General features: G+C 34.1%; 1 protein-coding gene across 2 annotated transcripts in view; it reads right to left on the bottom strand.

Moving 5' to 3' along the window:
* ATP6V1A (ATPase H+ transporting V1 subunit A) overlaps nucleotides 1-16,320 on the bottom strand; it is a 48,562-nt gene that overhangs the window by 21,759 nt on the left and 10,483 nt on the right. For both annotated transcript variants that reach the window (XM_016200230.2, XM_016200231.2), the window contains exons 2-5: nucleotides 5,791-5,885; nucleotides 3,297-3,425; nucleotides 584-798; nucleotides 193-330 (exon numbers count right to left, since the gene is read on the bottom strand). In XM_016200230.2, the coding sequence (XP_016055716.1) occupies nucleotides 193-330; nucleotides 584-798; nucleotides 3,297-3,425; nucleotides 5,791-5,872 (564 nt within the window). In that variant the 5' untranslated portion in view covers nucleotides 5,873-5,885. The remainder of the gene's footprint in view (nucleotides 1-192; nucleotides 331-583; nucleotides 799-3,296; nucleotides 3,426-5,790; nucleotides 5,886-16,320) is intronic.

The following is a 16,320-nucleotide window of genomic DNA, read 5'->3' as shown; positions in this document are numbered from 1 at the left end:
TTTTAAAAACTTAGTTTTGTATTCCCAAGCCCAAGTGAAAAAAATTTAAAAATTCAATTAAAAATTTATTATGGGAATTACTTAAACCTACACATTAAATAACAATTCTATAACTGTTTAGGGCACTAAAACTGGGCAACTCGCATATGTAAGTAGGGTCACTCTGTGAGATCAAGTTTATATAATACTTACAGAGGTATCATAATTTCCAGGTGGAGCGATGTAAGTTACAGTTCCTCTGTTTCGTGGGGGTAACATGATTTTGTGTTTGATGAGTGAATTCTCATTGACAATTCCATAAATATCTCCACCAGTGATGTGACTACCAACCTAGAGAACAAATACATTTCCTGTTTAATGTTCAAATAAACATCCAAGTAGACTCACCCTTGTTGTTATTTAAATCATTTGTCTTACTTGTCAATAAAACAAATTAGTTCTATAATCCTAGTGGATTTAAAGAAAAATGAAATCTGTGCTTCTGTGGTCTATTTTTATTTGAACTAAGAGCACAAAATATTTCACTAAATATCCATTTCACATTCTTTCACCAACTTTACAAATCCTGGTTTCAAAGACATACCCGTAGGTTTTTGCAAGGCGTAAAATCCCATTTGATGTCTCTGCTAAGAGCGGACACATTTACTCCTCGAGGAATGTAGATACTTTGGGTCTGAGTGCTGATATCCGACAAAGGTCTTTGAATACCATCAAAAATGGCTCCCATAATGCCAGGACCAAGCTCTACAGAGAGGGGTTTACCAGTGCGGAGTACAGGATCTCCAACGGACACACCAGCTAGAAACAGTAGTTAAGGAAAACTCACTATGAAAGTTTAGAAATACTATAAAAAGGAAATACCACAGTTTAACAGGAAATGATACTTAGCTAAAACAGGCTCAACCTTTCTGTTTACAACACCCTTAGTGTTTTAGTAACCTTTTCACAGAGACCTATGATAAAACTCGTATCTCGTAATTCCATTTATTAAATAGCTATGTCCAAACAACTTAATAAATATATATGTCCAAACAACTTAGTAGCACTTTGAAAGAAAAATATACATAAATAGGAAAAAATATATTTTAATTTCATTCTTAAATAACCTCAGTTCTTACAAATGGGATACATGTGCCTATCAGGCATTTTACAATTTTCAAACCTTGGAATCAGAACTGAATACCTGACCCATATTCATCTGCATGTAATACTTGCTTTTTAGCTCAGCAATCACCAAAAACTCAGCTTCGTGAATACATGACATCATCAACAAGAATATAGTGCAGCCAAGTAATGAAACTGTTTAATCCCAAGCTACTAGGTCACATGGTGTCTGACAAGATAACATTCTTATGTTAACCTCAAACATTTAAAATATCCAGGAACACCACATGGGTTTGTTAGAGTCGCCCAGAGTGCCTTGGTGCAGTTTGAGAAACCGAAGAACTAAGAACAGAGAAAAAAGCCTCTCCTTAATACACTGTTTCAACTATACTACTGAAGAACATTAGTCCCTTAAAAAGGAATTAGTACCTAACAAAAAATTAAAATCTTAAGAATTAAGTGGTTTTAAAAAGGAAAGGAATAAAATCTGCAAATAAGCACACTGACTCCTCCTTGCTCTCATTTACTTGTTCATAGGCGTAAAATAAGTATGGCTTTTATTGACAGCAATTCAGCAATATCTATCAAAATTAAAATGCATAAACCTTGACTCCCAAATGTATAGTTGCATTGTATATAATACTGTTTATAACAGTAAATAACTAGAAACAACTATGATAAAATTCTATGTAGCTGTAAAAAAGGAATAGGAGCTTCTATGAATTGCTCTAGAAAGATCTCCAAAATATATTTTCATTTCTAATATCTGACTATGAAAAATTTTAAACCTATATAGCAAGTTGAATTTTACAGTGAATTCCATCCACTATCTCTACCGGCTAGATTCTACCATTAACATTTTACTATATTCACCCTATATCTATCTATCTTACACAATACATTTATTTTTAAATGCATATAATATGCTATCTTTTAGTAAAAAAAAAGGGAAGAAAAATACATATTTACATTGGTTCATATATGCAATTAACAAACTAGAAGGAAATACAATAATAAAAGGAACTAATAAAAATGGCTACATGCAGTCTGGCCGGGCATGGCTCAGCGGTTGAGAGTCGACCTGGGATCCAGGCGATCAGTGTTCGATTCCGCGTCAGGGCACATGCCCGGGTTGCAGGCTTGATCAATGACTCGCTCATCATTGATGTTTCTATCTCTCTTTCTCCCTCTCCTTTCCTCTCTCTGAAATCAATAAAGATATATTTAAAAAAAAAAAAAAATGGCTACATGCATGTGTGTGTCTGTGTGTTCTGAAAACTTAGCCAGATACAGATTACAAAAGTGGGGAGAACTGTCATCATATACATGTTCATTTGTTTATTTTAAATCTGCAAACTATGTAAAATTGTAAATAAAAGATAATGGTAACAACAGAAAAAATCATTTGAATAGTCATGATTTCATAGCTACAAAGATTTCTCATTTTATTTAAAATTTTCAGATAACTTTGAATTAACACTCTAGTACTCACACAGACAGAATAGTAACTGGCAAGTATGTATTTTAGCATGGCAAAAGAGTTATACCAAATAAATCTTAACAGCCAAAGAATTAATGCTGATCCTGAGAACCAGTCTAAGTAAAATACACAAATGAAGCAAAAAAAAAAAAGAGAGAGAAAGAAAAAATGGTTTCTCTTCACAAGGCTTAACCCTTTATCTCTTTATTTTTTATAGAAAATTAAAAATAAATTCTATGTTTAAAAGCCAAAATTATGGTAACCAATAGTAAAGATTCCCCAGTGCTAAAGCTATAATGTAACACATCACCCAACACTATTTATTAGAATAAAGATAGAGTGGTGACTGATTTATTTATGGATTTACCATTACCAACAGAAATGATTGGAAAATTTTAACCATATAAATTGATGATGTTATTCTGTTTATGGTTTCTTCTACAATATGTCTCCCTCTAATTGACTCCCCCTAAAGTTTGTGAACTATTGAAATGTTAAGAGTAATCAAAGTTCAGAAGATAACACTATAACACTAATTTCTTAAGAAGAGCACTAATACCTAGTACCTTTCTTCAATATACTCCTGTATAAATCAGATTTCTAACACCAACATTTCATACTTCTGACACCACTGTTGCTGCTTCTACCTTTGCAATAAATCCTTAAAATATGACTTGTAGAAAGTGGCAAGAAACTGAACCAAAAAGGATACAGGTTTCTTCATACACCTGGATAGTAGCCATGTCACCTTCCAATCGGATAATCTCTCCAACCAACTCGCTGTGGCCCACTCTCACCAGCTCATACATGGCTGCACCTGCCATGTCACAGGCTGTAACCACTGAAAAGAACAAATGAATATTTTGATGACTTAAGACTCTGTGAATAGTTATAATTAAAATATCCAGTAAATCCAATAAGACAACTTTCTCATATATTCATAAAAGAAATAAAACATCCACTATGGAACATAAAAGAGTTTCACAAAAGGATGCATTTTTAGCATATGACATAGAGAAAAACAAAATAAATTTGTTAGGCTAAAGATTATCCATTTACATAATATACTCATAAAAATCCACAATAACCCATAATATAAATATAGGTTTTGATCAACCCAGTTGCTATAATACAAGAAATGATGGGTTTGGGGACAATAAAAAAAAAAACTATAGAACTAAAATTGTTATAGGAGTTTTAGCTAGTAGCAATGGTGTGAGAATGCCACACAATTATCAGTTTGCTGTGCTGTCACCATTCCTTTGAAAGATAATATCTGAAACAGCACCTTTACTCTCAAACACTTAATACCAGTGGTTCTTAAAACTTTTCTGGGACACAGACCCTTTTCATAAACGAATGATAGCTCATATACGCATCTACAAATTTTTTTTCATAGACCGCAGGGATGTTTTTAATCAGTTACCAACAGTGGGTAAAGCCCTGACTAGGAATTTCTAATTCTTATAAATACTGAACCAGAATTTGTACTTACTATTTTGAGTACAAAATAGTTTTGTTGTCTAGTAAGCAAAAATTACTTTTCTGGCAGGTTGGGAAGGTTGTACATTTTCGTAGGTATAAGAATCAATCTATTTTAACATTTAGCCTTCTGATAAAATTGGTAAGATCTATGAATTAGGGGATATTCAAGTAAAAACTATTAAAGTATTAAAATTTCATTAACTTTGTTAGAACAATGAAGATTTACTAATGTCATAAATATTTATCTCTGTAGCTACTATATAAGAATTAAGGTGCATTGAAATACCACAGATAACTAAAATTTGTAATATTTCATAAACTAAATGTATGCTATTTTCTTTATCTTATTAAGTACTTAAGAATTATAAACAGGATGACGCTCAACCAAGTGAGCCAATTGCAGGAATTTACTACAAGTTTCAGAAAAATATTTTTACCTAAACTGTTTTGATGATATTCTTTTGTCTTTTCCCTAAAAGTTCTTGTGTGTAAGACTGTCTTTCCTAAAAACCCTTATGATCATCAAGGGGAAACTGTTTCTCTGAATAGCAAAAGAGGCTGAAAACAGTGAAATTTGATTGTCTGCCAGTGAGTTAAAGCTCAAACACCAAGTGCCAGTGAGTTAAAGCTTCAACCACCAAGTGACTGAAGCTTCCTAGGAAAAAATAAGAGGCACAGTGATGGACAGTCTTTATTTGCATAAACAACAAAAAACATCATCACCTCCATTATTAGAACAACAAAAAGGCTATAGGATAAGGTTTACAAAAAGATACAAGAAAAAATGGATTTATAATCCATTAAGGATTATAAATCAATGACCAGGTTTACCTATGGAAACTGGGAATCATGGTTTGCAGCAGGGGTGTGGAATAGCAAAGTGAATACTACAATGAGATTAAAATACAGCAGTACCCCAAGTTTTGGCAAAATGAGCATAAACTTTAAAACTGCTTTCTAGCCCGGCTGGCATAGCTCAGTGGTTGAGCATTGACCTATGACCCAGGAGATCATGGTTTGATTCCTGGTCAGGGCATATGCCAGGACTGTGGGCTCAATCCCTGGGGGGGGGGGCAGGAGGCAGCTGATCAATGACTCTCTCTCTCTCTCTCTCATCATTGATGTTTCTCTCTCTCTCTCCCTCTCCCTTCCTCTTTCTGAAATCAATAAAAATATATTTAAAAAAAAACAAAATTGCTTTCCATTATCAGTGTCATGGCATAAGACTTTTTTTTTCACAGCTATCTGGTTATGTGATATCTGAAACACCCATTCAGAAGGATTTATATATGTAAAGAGCTAAGGTTGATATTGCTGAGAAATGCTCTGAAAACATTATTAAAGCTCAAACCAAATTAACGTATTTACTGAATGCTTATAATTTGCAAGTATTACATACTAAAAGCCATAAACTTTATAGCTTTTTAACCTCAGATTTAACCAAAAAAAATAGATAAAACTCTGAACAGTGATTATACATTCACACAATAAACATGACATCACAAATTAGTACCTCAATAATTATCAAATTTAGATAATGAATGCTAAATGAGCCTTTATCATGAAGGTATTACCTCAGTCTTACAGCAGTTATAAAATCTTTTGACGACAAAATTTATGTAGGTGAAGAGAAACTTGTGTGGTTTCTATCTAAAACACCTTGAAAAGACATTAATTGAAGTTGGGAATCTTGACCATTGAGATTATTATGTATTACTTACCAGGTCCTGAGACCCCATGCACATAACCAAATGAGCTTTCTTTATCTTCATCGAGTATTTTTGGTAGCTTCGAGAAATCCATGATGTTAATTTACCTATGGTAAAAAATTAAGTTATAATTACAAACCCTAAAGCAAAAGAACCAATATAGACAGTCAACTCTCATCTTTGGTGTCTTTTTTATTACCACTTCTTCGAAGTAAAATATAAAATGTGATTAAAAGTACCTCATTCCTGGATGTTCTATAATTATTAAAATTCAGAATTATATAGCCCTATGAAAAGTTTTCCATAAAAAAATACTAAGGAGTATAACAATGTGAAGTCTTCCCAATGACTTATCCAGTCCTACATCTTGCCTTCTCCCCCATTACCTTTCTGACCTTATCTCCAATTACTTATCCCCTTAATCATTCTGCATATACAAGGGTTGGCAAAATTAGGTTTACAGTTGTAATACAAATAAATAATACAATAATTAATAAATAATACAATAATAAACTCTGTATTTTGTGTACTCACAACTGTAAACCTATTTTTTGCCTACCCCTGTATACAGTGAACTCTGCCATTTCTCAAAAATACATACACATTCTGCTTCAGGGTCTTTGTAAACATGTTGTTCCCTCTGCCTGGAGTACTCTTCTCCCAGATATCTCCTATACCTCCTTCAGGTCTTTACTCAACTGTCCCCTACTCCGAGAGGCTTCTCTGCCCATCTTTTAAATCACAACATACCTCCTTTATTTTTCACCATCTAACAAATTATATCTTACATTTAATTTTTTAAATGTATTATCCATCTTTAAAATTTTTCTGAAAGCATTTTTCCTTTTCTTTTTTTTAGAACACAGAACAGTTTAAGCAACTCAGTTCAACCTCTTTTCTTTATAGATGTGCAAACTGAAAAACCTAAAGAATGAACTATCCAAATAGAAAATTGGTGGCAGATCTGAAAGTAGAAAGTTTATTTTTATTTACTTATTTGTTTGTTTTTTGAGAGAAACATCGATGTGACAGAGAAACATCAATCAGTTGCCTTCTGTATGCTCTTCGACTGGGGATCAAACCCACAACCCAGGTATGTGCCCTGACCGGAAATCGAACTGGCAACGTTTTGACGCACAGGGTGATGCTCAACCAAGTGAGCCACTCTGGCCAGGCAGAGAAAGTTTATTTTTGATCACTGGTCTAACTTAATAATTACTGATGTTTAATAATGGAGATAAAATCATGTACATATAAAAAGCTAAATAATGTCCCCCAAACAACCATAAAATAAGGGTCACAGATCAGTAAGTAATAAAGTGTCGAATAATATAACTTATCTACTAAAAGTTCAAAGTTCTGAATGTTTGGGGAACACATGTTGAAGGTCAGGTAGAATTTGGATAAAACAGAAAAAAAGGGTAGCAAAAGCATTCCGGTTGGGGAAATAACAAGAACAAAAGAATGGAGAGAAAATCTACAAGAAGTTAACAGATCGGCCTGACCAGAATGAAAGGATTATATTAGGGCAACAGTGAAAAATGAAGATGCAAAGATAGAGAGACTTATTTGTGGGTCTTGAAATGAATGCCAAGTAGACTTGATCCTACAAACAATAGGAAATAACCTAACCGCAGATTGAGGGAAAACTTTTATGGGGAAAATGATGTTTAGGGAAAATTAAAAAGCTCTAGAAATAGTTTCAACTTGAGTGTCAATGTAATTCAATTTAATAAATGTTTATTGAGCTCCTACCAAGAAAAAGGAACTGTGTTAAATGTAGGGAATAAAGATTGTGAATAAAAGGAGGCTTCACTGGCTTTAAACAACTATACATACAAATCACAGTGACTTAAGTGGTCAAAATGACCACACACTGAAAGCCGAGGAAAAACTGAATTGGATGTGGGAGAAGTGTTAACCAATGTGGATAAAGCAGTGGGAACAGGTAGCTGAAAAGTAAGTTTTGAGGCTGACTGAGTTGAGTCCAGATACAAAGAATACAAATGAGAGGAAAACCAAACTCTGAGCCTTGAGGATTAATTCCAGTGGAATGAGGATTGTTTTTCAGTCTTCCGAGAGCTACTGAAGGATCATCAGGAGAACCATATATTCCAGGGAACACAATTTGTAATCCATTAATCAAGATATCAAGGAATTGGTGAGGAAAGTAAAACAATGAAGTCATTAACAGAGGAGTTACAGTTTGATATACTAGTGTCATCAGGAGGTAGGTGGTGGACAGGGCTAGAATGGAGTGACTGAAGAAATAGGCAAGAGTGAAAACAAAGATTAAAACATATAGAGATATGGGAGACATTACTAGTGAGTTAGATATGACCTAAGGAGCAGGAAAAGTACCAAGAACTTGAAAATGACACTGATGATAAAACAGACTATCATCAAGTTGGTAGTTTACCGATAAAGATGAAGGCAGGGTGTAAGTAATCAGAAATAATGGAATTGAACTAGAAAGAAAAAATAAACCAGATATTACAGACACAAATATCACAATAAAGGTCACAAGGATTTGGGGGTTGGCAGTAGGAAAATTAACTGGAAGAAGGGCATTTGAGGGTGGAAATAAGGAAAAGGGAAACTGGTTTACCAGGATTCTCAGCTTCCTAAAGAAGGGGCTATTGATTAAGCAGGTATGGGACTGCAAAGACTGGAATATAAAGAGATGGTACAAGTTTTTCTAGAAACTACTTAGATAATGGGGGGGAAAACAAAGTTTACGGACAAACACTTACTTGGGTAATGGGTTGGGCAAAGTTTTCAAATAAGTAGTGAACAGGCAAATGAGGTCAAATTTTAAAATCAAAGATTTTCAAAGTAAAAGGAGAACTTGATAATCATAGTTTAACTTCCTCCCCAAACACGGGTTTTCCTCCAAGGCATTCATGATTCATAGTCATCTGTCTATTAAAGTGGAAATGGCACATCTTGAATTAGCGGACTCAGGACACAGGCTGATTCGGCCAGTGACATGCTACAAATCAAAATCTCTTAATATGTTCATTTGTAAAATAGGAATAATGCTACCACCCACCCCAAAGTTGCAAGTAAATTACAAATTGTTAAAGTGTTCCTTATGAAATGTAAAATGCTTATAAAAATTTCATTATTAATACTACTAATTAAACAGGGCCTCAATTTTGGGGGAAAACACACACCATTCTGTTTTTAGAAATCTCCTTTTAGAGAACTGTCTTGTATCTAATCTAAATCACCTTCCCCAGAACTTCTATCCTCTGACCCTGTTTCTTCCAAGTACTGTAACCACAGAGTAAATATGTTCTATCGCCAAGCAAATTCTCTTTAGTGCCTTCAACTGTTCCTCAAACGATAATCTTTTTTTCAGATCTTTACTCCCAAGGCTATCCTTTTCTGAAAGTATTTCATGATGTTAATGATTCTTTTAAATCAGAGCAAAGAAAATAAAAACAGTATTCTAGATGTTGTATGAGTAAGTACTGAAAAGTACCACTTCATTTGTTCTGGATGCTTCTTTATATTGAGAAACAGAGACCAAGGCTTTGAATCAGACAGACTTGAGTTTGAATTTAAAAGTTGTGTCCTTGGTCAATCAAATTTTTTCAACTTTATGAGCCTCAGTTTCACCTGTAAAATCTAATGGGGTTGTTGTTAGGCACATAACAGTAAGTCTAGTAGAAAAGTAATACTGATGAACACTAACGTTATTCTGTTAATGCAAACTAATATTGCCTAATTTCTAAAAAGTTCCTAATGTAGTCTTATCATCTTGTTATTTGAACCAAATCTAATCGTGTGGCTATTTTTTTCTTAGTTATCATGTATATTTTTACCATAACTTTATTTTCTAAAACTAAGTACATTTTTTAAAGCAGCAATGATATGCCAGGTGCTATATTATAGGCTGAAAATATAATGAAGTAAGACAATCTCACCCAAAGAACTTCTGGCCTGGTGGGCTAAAAAGACAAACATGGTAGTTACAATAAGGTGACATATGTGCTCTCATAGGAGCAGTGCAGGCTGCTTTAGAAGAGCATAAAGCAGAGGCATCTAACCCAGACTTAGGCAGGACAGGAGTGACTTAGAGGAGGCTAAGCTGAGACTTGCAAGACAAACAAGAAGGTAGTAGAGTATACAGTAGAGCTTCCTTACAAATGGTTCAAATCTCCTAGGGTTCATAAATGTGCTAGAGGGTTCATGAGGCAACAATGTTGTCTTTTCTGTTTTTTAATATAAGTATTTACATACCTTCCTTTTAAACCAACAGTGAGTACCTTCAAATGTATGAGCAATAGTTAGCAATGAGCAATGGAAATCAAATGGGTTTGTTCAGGATTCAGCTGCCTTGTGGGTTTATCACCAGCTGGATTATCCTAGTCATCATGGAAACTTATGATTCTAAAGTTTTTAACTTTTTGTTTTTAGGAATATATTGTTTAATTTATGTCAAAGACAGCAGGCATTAGGAACAGTGACATCAAACTAATAAGAGAATCAAGAACTTAAGTGATAATTCTACAGATTTAGAACTTAGAGATACTTTTCATCAGATCCACAAATTTGCATTTATCTGATTAATATACAGTTGACACTTGAACAACATGAGATGTCAGGCCCCCACACAGTTGAATATCTACATATAACTTTTGACTCCCCCAAAACTTAACTACTACTAGCCTACTACTGCCTGGAAGTATTACCGATAACATAGTCTATTAACACATATTTTGTATATTATACATAGTACATACTATTTTCTTACAATAAAGTAAGCTACAGAAAAGAAAATATTAAGAAAATCATAAGGAAGAGAAAATACATTCATATTACCTATATGTTTACTGAAAAAAATCCACATATAAATGGATGCACAGTTCAAACCTGTTCTGTTCCAGGGTCAAATGCATAAGTATATTTAATTAATGCCGAACAATTACTGTCTGTATTGCTCCATAGAATTTAAGTTTCATGAGGTGCAAAGAAAACAAGTACTCAGTGAACAGTTACTGAATAACTTCGGTTGTCCCTAAAACACTTCCGTTTAACAAACAGGGAACCTATAAGAATGGCAATTTAGGTAACCTGAACCAAGATCACAAAAGTAGCAAGCAGAAAAGGTGGGATTTGAACCCAGGCAGTCTGACTCCAGAGTCTGTAACTAGGCTGCTTTCTCTTCTCTGTACCTAAACAATTCCATAAAATACAGGGGATAACAGTCTCTGCCTCAAGGCAGAAGTTTTATCAGATTAGACATGGAGATACAGCATCCATATTCCCAGTCCTGGAAGGAAAAGGAACTATGGTCACAGGATAGCCAAGGTCAGCTGTCAGCCCTTCAGAGTAGGCTTCAGAGGCAAAGAGCTGCCTAGCCTATATTCGTACCCTTCAGAGGGCAACCTGCACCTGGTGACTGAGCAAAGTGAAGGTATAAAGGCCCAGTCATGTCAGCCCGATGTGGTATACCGTCGCAAGCAACACTTCATTCCAGGTTTCCCTACCAGTTTGGCTGAGGTTCTGTTGGACTTACATTGCATTTCAACTTTTTCCTCTGCCAACTCTGCTTTCATATAGGTTGATCCTTAACAAATATCTTATACGTCAAATTCTTTCTTGCCATATGCTTCCAGAGAACCCAAAATACTCAAATAATAAAATACTAAACAATTACTCCCAGGACAAGTGAAACTTAAGACTTACACTTAAACCACTACAATTTTTGGCCTGTTTTCTGTCTTATCTTGTAGTAATTAGTTATTTTGTAAAATGGGAAAAGAAATACAGAAGTGGGTTTAGAAAGCAAGGCATTTAGGGCGATGTTCAGGCTAAATCAAACAACTGACACAGAGGTTAAGCCTCAAAAACCAAAGCCACAGTTTCTACAAGGAACTTGCTCCTAGTCCTTCAATTCTTAGATGGAGCCTCATCACCATTAGTTACAGGAAAAGAAGTCCCAACTCATAAGAGTTTATTAAACTTCTGAAGTACTATATTCTGATAGAATTGGGAACTATGTTTTCCTAGGTCCAGCAGTTTCAGGCTACAACCTCTTAACAGTTAAAAACACTTAGAAAACAGCCCAAGGATTGGTCCTATTACAGGCCCTCAGAATATTAAAACCTGCAATTGCCACAGCACTAAAATAAGGGTTCCTATTGTACTTCTAAAGCTTTTTCACCAAAGCACCCCAATTACAGAAAATCAAGTAAGCACTGAAATGAATAAATAAACTCTCTCTACCTTTTTCCTCCCCAGAATCTTGACTGAGAATAGGATGTCATAGCAGTCTACTGTACGCAGGGAAATTTCTTTGTATGCTCTTGCATTTTTTTTTAAAGCAAAATGTAAATTTTAGTAAGTACTAGCTTTTTCTCCTACTGCCAGTGTTTCAACAGCATTCCACTGAACAAGCATTGCTTTTGGTATGTTTTGTGCTTGCCTGCATATGCTCCACTTCATCATATAATGCCTGCTTTACAAGAAAAATATGAAAGTGCCTCCTCCCCACAAATAAAATAAAAACTATTCATATTATGCTGACTTCACTACTGAATTGGGCTAAGCATACAGCAGTTTGATAAGCATAGTCATACCACATAAAAGTGAAAATAAAAATAACCCACTAAAATCTTCTGCTTCACTCTTAAATGCTTATGCCTCTATGTCAGCGATTTTCAACCTTTTCCATCTCATGGCACACATAAGCTAATTACTAAAATTCTGTAGCACACCAAAAAATATACTTTTTGCTGATCTGACAAAAAAAATAGGTATTATAATTTTGATTAATTCACACTGGACAGGTATTGTTTTTGGCTGTTGTCATTTTTTTATTTGACAAGCTAAGGGAAAAGAGGTCAGTGCCCCTGACTAAGTAGTCAGGTATTGTATGTTTTAAAATTCTAGCAGCACAACAGTTAAACATCGCTGCTGTATGTGAAAAAGCAAAGGCTTTGAAAGATATTAAGGAAGTAATTCCCAAAACATTTTAACTTGCAATGAGCAAATTATACTGGTTAGATAACATCGAAAGTTAATCTTATCCTAAATCTCCATAAGGTCTAAACTATCATGATATGATTTAATGCTAAAGTTTTACATACTATTTAATTATTCCTTCCCAATGTAATACTCAGCTATTCTTGTTGCTCTCAATCATTTAAAAAAATACAAGCATGATACCTACTTTAAAAACAGTTGCTTTCATGAAAACAGTGGGGAATACTATACTCATAGAGAAATCAACTCAATGATTACATAAAAAAAATCTGCCTTAGTTGGATTCTTACTTTGATAAAAAGTAATTCTAATTTACAACTAAGATTCCTACAGTCACAAATTGTAGGGTTCTCACCCTCATATTTGTGAAAGATTAAAAAAACACAAAAAACCCTACTGTAGAAGGGGGGAAATCCAGAAGGTTAGCACAGGCAACCATCTGATCTAATGAGTCATCAGTCTCCCCCCACACACTGCAGAACACTGCAGAACACTGCAGTGGCAAATCACAACACCACAGGCCCACTTTTATTCCTTCCATTTTACAAGGTTCACTCCAAATTGCTATTGGTTAATGCACTATACCTGGTAATCTCATCCCAGAAATAATTCTTTTTAATACCACTCTTGGACGATACGGCTGTTGGGGGCAAGAGTGAGGGTTTATATAAAAGCTAAATACCAAGGTTCTACGACAAAATTTATTTACATGCAAATTCCTGGGCACTTCATTGACACTGAAGTACTGTTTTAAGGTAACACTTGAAAAAGTACATTCTGTCCAATTGATTAAGGACTACTTTTGGAAAGAATAGCTAAAATATGAAGAAAAATCTAGTTATTACAATCAAATACTTATTTGCATACACAGTTTACCTTCTTAGAGAAAGGCATTATGAATCTGTTTAATATTCTTATGCTTGGTCAAAAAGTTATAGAATAAGTAGAATTCCAGCTAATAACATTATCGTATATATACAGAGTATAGTATTAAATCATTTTGTGAAGCACTTTTCTACTCATTTCATTTTACCTACCTACCTAAGTAACCCCATTAGACAGGTTTATGTGGCAGATTACTGACTATACAGAACTAGTTCTCCATTTTTTCCTTGTCAACAAAACCCTAACTTGGTTCAATTTTGATAAGCCCATTAAAGTAATTCCAATTCCCTTGCCAATGATTAGTCTGGAAATGAGAATAACGTTTAGACCAATAAGAGGTAAGGCAAAGTCTGTTGGGGAGCTTCTGGAAATGGTTTCTTTGCTCTCGTAAAAGATATAGGCCATGAGAAACACTCTTTCTCCCTTCAATATGGTCACCTGCATGGGATATGCAGCTATCTTGGAAGGAGCCAATCTAAGCAGACAGGTCACCTTGCTAAAGACGGCAAAACAGAAAGGAAGCATCTAGATTCCCCTGTTGCCTTTATTGGTCCACTGGATTGACCAACATAACACGAAAGGAGAGTGTTTCAAGAATAAATATTTTTATATGTATACATATTTCATACTGCTATTAAAAAAAGAATGAGCCCTGGCCAGGTGGCTCAGTTGGTTGGAGCACCACACTGTACACCAAAAAGTCATGGGTTTAATTCCCAGTCAGGGCACATACCTAGATTTTGGGTTCAATCCCCAGAGTAACCAAATACTGTATGCAGGGTAAAAGTTCTACATTATGAATTTATAGGCTAGGAGCCTGCGAGCAACGGTAAAACTGTTACATGTACAGATTCCAGTCCTCTGCCTTCAAGAAGCATATTTATCATTTTCTTAGCCCCTCGACATAGCATAGTGCTTTGCACAAGCAGTAACTCAATAAAATGTTCTAAATTAAAAATAAATAATATCAACTACTATCTGTTAAGCACATAACACACTCCAGGCATTATGTAAAAAAATAGACATATTCAATTTAACCCTTAACAAAAGTCCTATGAGGTAGATGTTGTTTGATTAGGAAAAGGTTTTGAGACTTAAGCAGCCCACTCATGACAGAGCTACACAGTGATGAAGTCCAGATTTAGTCTTATTTTAACATGTAGGTATTTAATAACAAATAATTCAAAAGACCCTATTTTAGTCAGAAGCTTTAATCTTTAATCTTTATTATCCCCTTTTAAAACAAATAAACAAACAAACAAACAACAAAGCAAGGGATGCCTCTTTTCCATTATTAACTGACTCAATGCTAGAATGACAAAGGACACTGTGTAGGCAAAAGAGAGGAGATAAAAAAAAAAAAAAGGGTGACATAACAGATCACTCACAAACTAAAGAGTAAGTAGTGGAACAACCAAGAGTTGACTATTTCTGACATAGCCACCTCCTAAAGAACTAAGACTTTTAAAGAACAATGAATAATGCTGTATTTTATTAATGCACAAACATAAATTATTATAATAAAAAAAGAAAAGAGAAATGTCAATGTAACTGCAAAGTAAATGGACATGTTTGGAACTAATACGAATATTAATGAAAACAGACCCAATACAATTTTGCTACAGGAAATAATATTGGAAAATTTCTGGCTAATAGACTGAAAAATTTGGAACAATGAAGCTACCTAAAACAGTGCCTGAATGAGAAATTCCTCTTATTTTTCTTATTCCTTAGATAAAACAATAAACTTAAGAGTAAACGTTATAGTAAAGCTAACATTAATAACCTACAAGACTTCTGAGTGAATTTTTAGAATATTTTCTTGATGTCAGGTTATAAAGAAAAAATGAGTCACTGATTTATATCTTAACTTACAAGGATATAAATAGTCAAAAAGATAGCCAAAAGATACAAACAGTAAAGAAAATAAGTATTTGTTACATACTTTTTCTTAAAATTTATTTTCAGAAGGAATATGCTTGTAATTTTAAAATACCCAAAGGAAAGTTTCACCACTTCAATATTACCGACTGTTATTATTTCCTCACAACCTATTTTTTTACATAGTTGCAACTGATAACTATAACTTATACATATTTTTTCTCATATGCATCTCCTTCAACTGTAAAATATTCCATTAATTGGATAACATTTAATAACTTTCTTTACTGGACACCTAGATGGCTTCCCATTTTTTTACACTTTGCTAGTGTACCTTTCATTCATTTTAAGTTACTGACTAGATAAAGCCAAGGTAAGGCAAACAACTAAGGAGCTATAAGGATACTCTATGCTGATGTTTCACAAGAGCAACACTTACACACATGCACACATGCACACACACACACACACACTTACTTGTACCTAGAATACCATATTTCACCTAATCTAAGATACCATCAATTATAACATACTCCTTTAATTGATGTACTACTAAGGAAAAAACCCCAAGGAATTAAACTACTGCACTCCAGAAACTGCAGGACAAACACTAATTTCAAAGCTGTTAAAATGTGAAAAAAAGTATGTCCTAGAAACAATAACATATGCTATTAGAACTAAATATAGCACAATAATTTATACACAAGTACTTATTAACCTTCATTAGAATAAAGACTTAATTAAATAAAAGAAAGAAGAAAACAAAAGATCTCTGACCCA

The sequence above is a fragment of the Miniopterus natalensis genome, chromosome 6 (assembly GCF_054644295.1).
Source record: "Miniopterus natalensis isolate mMinNat1 chromosome 6, mMinNat1.hap1, whole genome shotgun sequence".
NCBI lineage: Eukaryota > Metazoa > Chordata > Mammalia > Chiroptera > Miniopteridae > Miniopterus > Miniopterus natalensis.
Note: the sequence above shows the minus strand (reverse complement) of the source record. Positions and strands in the feature narration are given on the sequence as shown.